Source organism: Callospermophilus lateralis, chromosome 5, assembly GCF_048772815.1.
Source record: "Callospermophilus lateralis isolate mCalLat2 chromosome 5, mCalLat2.hap1, whole genome shotgun sequence".
NCBI lineage: Eukaryota > Metazoa > Chordata > Mammalia > Rodentia > Sciuridae > Callospermophilus > Callospermophilus lateralis.
In genome coordinates this window covers 9,340,065-9,347,293 of record NC_135309.1, presented here as the reverse complement: position 1 = coordinate 9,347,293, position 7,229 = coordinate 9,340,065, and the positions used below count along the sequence as shown (strand labels likewise).

General features: G+C 44.7%; 1 protein-coding gene and 1 pseudogene across 1 annotated transcript; one reads left to right on the top strand and one right to left on the bottom strand.

The window, feature by feature from the left end:
- The first annotated feature begins 674 nt into the window (after positions 1-674).
- On the top strand, positions 675-1,750 carry LOC143387123 (olfactory receptor 2W3-like; annotated as a pseudogene).
- Positions 1,751-5,694: 3,944 nt separating this feature from the next.
- On the bottom strand, positions 5,695-6,633 carry LOC143387124 (olfactory receptor 2L13-like). Its single transcript, XM_076841758.2, has one exon. It carries the CDS (start codon positions 6,631-6,633, stop codon positions 5,695-5,697), a length of 939 nt encoding a protein of 312 aa, XP_076697873.2.
- Between the last annotated feature and the right edge of the window lie 596 nt (positions 6,634-7,229).

Sequence of the window (7,229 nt, the reverse complement as noted above, 5' to 3'; positions counted from 1 at the left end):
GAGCCATTTGGACTTCAATATGTCTGTGTAAATTAAAACTAAAATTTATAAGAATAGAAAAGTTTTGTTTGTTTGTTTCTGTTTTTCCTGACATTTTTTTATTGGTACTAGGGATTGAACCTCAAGTACTTAACCACTAGTTACATCCCAAACCCTTTTTATTCTTTTAATTTTGAAACACGATCTCCCTAAGATGCTGAGAGCCTTGCTAATTTGCTGAGACTGGCTTGGAACTTGCAATCCACCTGTTGTGTTAAAAAATAGAGTAATACTGAAACCTGTGACACTCAAATATTTAAATATTCATATGTTTGGTTTTTGAGTTTATCAAAAGTTTTCAAGTGTCCAAACATGTTAACAATACAGATTTTGTATGAATGTACCCATATACCATGATGTTCAAGGATCAGCTGCATATGGTATTTCCTAAATCCTACCAGGTGGTTCTTTGAGGTGATCTTTTGTTCCTCTGAAGTTTGGACAGGAACTTGTGGTTCTGGAAGAAGCAAAGGTTGCAGCTTGGCAGGTGTGTGTCTTGTCTCTCTGGAATGACAGAGCACAGGGTGGATAAGGATTAAGATATCAGCCATATTTCCTGGGTGCAGACCAGCTCTGCCAATCTACATATGACATTTACTTAATACACAGGAGTGTCATTTTTTTGTAAGTTGAAGATGATAATAATAATCATAGCAGAACCTGCATGCCACTGTACTGTGCTCATTTATGCCTGGTTAGGAGTCCATACTCCCCAGCATAAGCCATTGCCACTACTGGAGTTGACACCTCTCCTCAGGTGCAGTAGAAATGGACTGGAAAACAGAAGCAGCCAGGGCCATTTCTTTCTCCTGGGATTTTCTGACCACTCTCCCCTGGAGAGGATCCTCTTTATGGTCATTCTGGAAGCCTACCTCCTGACCCTGGTGGGCAACAGCACCATCATTCTGGTGTCTCCGCTACACCCCCAGCTCCACACGCCCGTGTACTTCTTCCTCATCCACCTGTCCTTCCTGGACCTCAGCTTCACCAACAGCTCCATCCCCCAGCTGCTCTACAACCTGAGTGGCCATGACAAGACCATCAGCTATGCGAGCTGTGTGGTCCAGCTCTTCCTGTTCCTGGGCCTAGGTGGAGTGGAGTGTCTGCTGCTGGCAGTCATGGCCTATGACAGTTTGTGGCCATCTGCAAGCCCCTGCACTACATGACTATTATGCATCCACAACTCTGCCTAGGCTTGGTGTCAGTGGCCCGAGGCTGTGGGATGGCCAATTCTTTGATCATGTCACCAATGATGTTATGGCTACCTCGATGTGGGCATTACAAGGTGGACCACTTCCTGTGTGAGGTGCCCGCCCTGATCCGGTTGGCCTGCATCAGCACTGCTGCCGTGGAGGGCATCACCTTCATCCTGGCTGTGGGCATCATTCTGTCTCCCCTGGTCTTCATCTTGGTGTCCTATGGCCACATTGTCAGGGCTGTGTTCACTATCCAGTCGTCCTCAGGAAGACACAGAATCTTCAACACCTGTGGCTCCCACCTCACCATGGTCTCCCTGTTCTACGGGAACATCATCTACATGTACATGCAGCCAGGAAGCAGGTCCTCCCAGGACCAGGGCAAGTTCCTCACCCTCTTCCACAATATCGTCACCCCCCTCCTGAACCCCCTGATCTACACCCTCAGAAACAAGGAGGTGAAGGGGGCACTGAGAAGGATGCTGTTGAAAAACAGAAAAGGGGGCAAGGAGTGAGGGCCTGGACTGCCCAGCATCCAGCCTCAGGGTCAGCTGCAGTGGGCCACTATTGGTCTCTGAGCTGTGGAGCAGAGGAGGTGTCAGCCTGCAGGTCTCAGCACCCTTGCATTGCTGGCCTTCTGGAAGTCTGTTTAAGGTCAGCATTTTGAGTTCTATGAGAGAACAGCTCAGGGTCTATCATCAATATCCTAGATGTCCAGACCTGACCCCACCATCTCATACCAGGGCCATGTTGGAAGCAGCTCCACTCTGAGTCCTGCTTCTGTTGTGTGTTTTTAGTTCACAGTAGTGCTCTCAGCATTTTATCTAGAATCTCTGAGATCTATCAGGGCTCTGGGTGTGAATCTCTTTCTGGATGGCATCAAATGCTGAGTTCAGAGGGGTTTGGTATTTTCTCTTCATATATTCTCCAACAGACTTACATAAAATCATGTCTTTTTCTGACCTTTGTTACTGGACAGATGGATGAGGATTGTAGGAACAAGGTTAAGAGTAACTATAAAATGGACCCATTGCTGACCCCACATGCTTTCTTTGCCAAAAATCAATTTTCCTGCAGCTGTGCCTGGCCTAAGACGACAGGATATGTCACATTCCTCAGCAAACTACATGTTATCTGCATGGATATGAAAATAGTAATGAACATTAATGGGAGTAACTTTCATGACCCTCTTTTTTCAGACCAGATTCTGAAAGATAAGGTTAACTCCTCCTAACCATAAACATGTAAGAATATATAGTTAAGAATCCAACTATAATGGGTTCAGCAGGGGCAAGAGTGGCATAGGTTTGCAATGACAGTGTTCTGATGTCACCCTATTGTCAGTCAAAAATCAAGAGGCAGACATGAGCTGGTCTTACTGAAAAGTTCTGTAGGACCTCAATAAAACTGGAGTGCAGGAATGGTACACTGTCCCTCTCTGAGTGGACTCAGTCTCTCCCTTGAGAGTGTCCCCTTCCCCTTTTTCCTATCCCTTCAGTAAAGTCATGCCTATTACTCTGACCAATATGTCTGAAACCTTTCTGACTTGATCAAGAATAAGGGTTTGAAGGGAATTTTTGCTGTGTTTCCTGAAGACCCCACACCTGTAACACCTCCTTCCTCAAACTTGGTCATTGTCCTGATGTCTGGTTTGATTCTGTATTCAACAAGATTTTCACATGAGACATTGATTTTGAATCATTTAACTCTTGAAGCATGATGATTTTGCAGTTGTGTTTTAATTTTGCTTGTGAGAAGCACCTGGTGTTTGTCAGGTTCCCACCTGGTGTTCTCAGTTCATCTCACCTCTGTGCTTGTGAGAGGCCAGTGTGACTAGCATCCTTCCCACTGTACCCACTTGGTGCTTGAGATGTGGAGGTTGCATCAGAAGATTTGTTCAGGAGAAGAGAACCAGGATTTACACAAGGCCACTCTGAGTCCAATCCCTGAGGTTCCTACTGCACAGAAACTTTCAAAATGAAAAAGTCCTTCAGACTCAGACTTTGACAGGTGGAGACTCCCCAGGGCTCCTCCACTTGCTGTGCGCACAGATCCCCTTGAGCTGGGAGGCACACTCTGATTCAGGGGGTTCTGGGAGGGCTGAGGGTCTGCACTTCCCTCATACCACAGGTGACACTCATTCCTGGGACTCAGGTTGCATTTTGAGGACCTAGGGCAGGTCACCTTTGCTCTGAGGGCATACACCTCTAGGGAAGTGCCAGGAGAACATCACAGACCAGGGAAAGGAGGTGGGAGAAGGTGGCACAGGCTCCTCTGCCACCAAAGCCCTTCCCAGCCCTGTGCCTTCCCAGACCTCCTTGGTCTATTCTTGTCCCCAGCCCTCTTTTCATTCCCTCCTCTTCACACCACAAGGCACCAGCCCCAGTGTGGGTTAAAGTGGAAGCAAATCAGAGCTCTCTGTATGGGCTTCCTGGGCTTCAGGGAACACAGGTGTAAATATGTAAGTCCCCTGTTTAAAGGACTAATGGTGTGGCTAGGCTGAGAGTAACTGAGATACAGGGGGCTTCCTGTGAGACCCTCCCCAGAATGAAACCCAGGAGTCTTGCTGGAGTGAGCCAGCCCAGGGTGAGGTTCCTGGGAATGGGGCAGAGCTCCCTGGACTCCTGGGAACCCCCCTTAGTTTAGTAAGAGCTCAGTGGTGATCTGAATAGACTCCATGCTCCTTGCCCCATGCACCTGGGGATGTCCAAACTTCCTGTTTCCAAATATGCTCCTGAAAGAACAAAGCATCACCAGTTTTTTTAACCTCAAAGGTCATTTTCCGCTCTTGCAATTTTGAAATCCAAAACAAGACCACATGCCAAATGAGCAGCCAAAGAGACTTTTACTTTTGCCAAGAAGAAGGTAAGCAGAGATAAACTCCCAAGTGAACTCCCCCCCCTTAAAATGAATGGGGTGGTGATTTTTTAAGTTATTTTTTTAAATGTAGGCATATAACAGCAGAATGCATTTTTATTCATTGTATACAAGTGCAGCACAACTTCTCTTTTCTCTGATTGTACACAATGTAGCATTGCACCATATGTACAGTCATAAATGTACTTAAGGTATTAATGTCTATCCACCATCTTTCCTGTCCCTATGTGCCCTCTTTCTCCTTTACCCAATCAAAGTAGGGTAAAAGACATGAGTGGGCAGACCTCTAAAAGGGGAAATATTCATGTGGGTTATATTGATGAAATCTGAGGTGGTCTGGTGGTCACTCTTCCAGCAAATTCATCAGCCCCTGAAGAGGGACTCTGGCCTCCATCAGCCTGTTCTCTAGACAAGATTAGGGTGGGGCAGAAATTCAGTGAGACCACCAAGGCTGGCCAGGACCAGGCAGGTAACAATTATGGTTTGTCTAACTTAAGTGTTTCAGAGAAGGAATCATCAGGGAAACTGGGGCCCTAGGAAGTCCCCTTCAAGCCCCAATTTTTGCCATCAAGTCCGAAAGATTTTAGGCAGGGTGCTCAAAGTAGCAGTCATGATTTTATTCTAAGGGATAGGGAAGAGAAAAGGGACAGTCTCAAGGAAGAGAGATGGCTCTCTCAGACAGGAATGGGACAACATGCCTTTCTGCCTTCCAGTTTTACTGAGTACCAGGGAAATTTCCACAGTTCTGCCCAAGTCCACCTCTGACTTTTTACTGACAGCATAGGAAGTGCATGGACCTCCTCCAGAGATGGGGTGGTGCTCACTAAGGACATTGGGTCCCTGAATGTGCCTCAGTTTTATGCCACCTTACTTGTTTGAGCACCCTTTCAAGACTTCAGTAAGTTATCTTTTTGGTGGTCTTTTTGTTTGGTTGTCAGGGTAACTGAGTTGTGATAGCTTCTGTGATAAGGGAGGGTCCAGGCCACCTGGCAGGGAATGGTCTGAACTTGAAAAACTAGTTTGTCTCAGGGATGTGATTATGGATGGTAAGGTGTTAATACATCTGATCCCATCCACTTCTCTGAAGGAGAGGACTTTGGGTCTCCCAGAAGTCCTGTAATTTTGTAGACACTGGCCCCATGTGTTTGTGGGACACTTGAAGGGTTTATACTCCAAGTTGCTAGGGCTTAGGGGCTATAAGTCAGAATTAGACACAGAACTGACAAAATAGAAGAAAAACAAAATATATAGACAATGGGAATTTCATTCATAGCATGTAGATGTGATAACATACCAACATCAGTATGAACATTATTACTTTAACTAGTATATAAGAACATATAATGTATGTGATAACTTATAATGGCACAAAATAAAATGTGATTAATATCCCCATTGTTAATATTAATATAAATTTTAATGTTTTCCATTAAATTCATTAATTATTATTGTTTGTTTATAGTGATCACTAGAAATCTAATTACAGATTTAGATTACATTATACATCTATAGGTCGGCAGTGCTCTAGAGTTTCTCAGTATGCATGGAGAGAAGCCATGCAGAGAAGCAGGGAAAACCATGCTCACTCCTTCCTGGGGGAGAACATCCCACACACTCTTCTCATGGCCCCCAGCACCTCCTTGTTCCTCAGGCTGTAGATGATGGGATTGAGCATGGGGGTGAGGATGGTGTAGAAGACTGCAAGGATCTTATCCTCTGCTGGGGAGCGGAGACTCCTGGGACGGAGGTAAGTGTAGACAAAAGGAGCATAGTAAAATGTCACCACAGTTAAATGTGCTGAGCATGTGGTGAAGGCCTTTTTTCTTCCCTCTTTTGAGCGCATGTGGAAGACAGCAAAAAGGACCCGTCCATAGGAGGCATTGATGCCAAGGAAAGGAACAAGGAGAAACAGGCTTGTGCTCACAAACACCATGTACTCATAGATCCAGGTATCCACACAGGCCAGGGGCAACATGGCAGGCACATCACAGAAGAAATGATTGATGGCCCTGGACCTGCAGTAAGAAAGATGAAGGGCATAGACAGTGTGTGCCAGGGAGTTGATGGAGCCCAGTGTCCAGGACCCCAGGATCATCTTCATACATATCCTTTTACTCATGCGGATGGGGTAGTGGAGGGGATGGCAGATGGCCACAAAGCGGTCATAGGCCATGGAGGCCAGAATTAAGCCTTCAGAACTTGCCATGGTGACAAAGAAGAACATTTGCACACCACAGCCCAGGAAGGAGATGCTCTTTTGGCCAGAGAGGAAGTTGATGGCCATCTTGGGGACCGTGGAGGAGATGTACATCAGGTCCATGAGGGAGAGCTGGCTGAGGAGAAAGTACATGGGGGTGTGGAGCCTGGGGTCCAAGAAAATGAGGGCAGTCATCCCTGAGTTCCCCAAACAGGCAAGAACAAACACAAAGATGATCAGGAGCAAGAGAAGTAGGCCAGTTTGGTTTTGAGGAAACAACCCCAGCAAAGTAAAATCATTTGATGTTTGGTTCCATTTCTCCATGAAAATACACTGCTTTAACTTTTTTAAAATGAAAATAAAAACAAAATTAAGCAATGAACATGACAAAATAACAGGAGAATAAAATAAATTATATTTATTACTGTTTTTATAATGAATTGTTAATCCTACAACATCACAGGTTTCTTTGCTCATTGGATTTTTAAAGACAAGTATCTGTGTAATTCAGATAACTAATGTGTAGTAGTGGCTCATATTTTTATCTCTTTTTCCATTTTTAATTGGTACATTATACTTGTACATAATGATTGTATTTATAGTAATGTATTATATATGCACAAAATATAGCCATATAATATGGCTGACATCACTCCCTAGTATTTCCTTCTTTCTTCTCTGCATTTACCCCTCGATCCCTTTCCTCTACTGTTCTCCCTGTGGTTTTCATGAAATTCCCATTTCCCTTGGTTTCTTTTTCTTTTTCTTCTCTGGCTTCCACACAGGAAGACAGAAAACATGATTTTTAACTTCTCAATTTCCCTTCTTTCACTTAACATAGTGGATTACAGTTTCATCTATTTTCCTTCAATTGACATAAGTGATTTATTCTTCATGGCTAAATAAAAATACATCTTTTG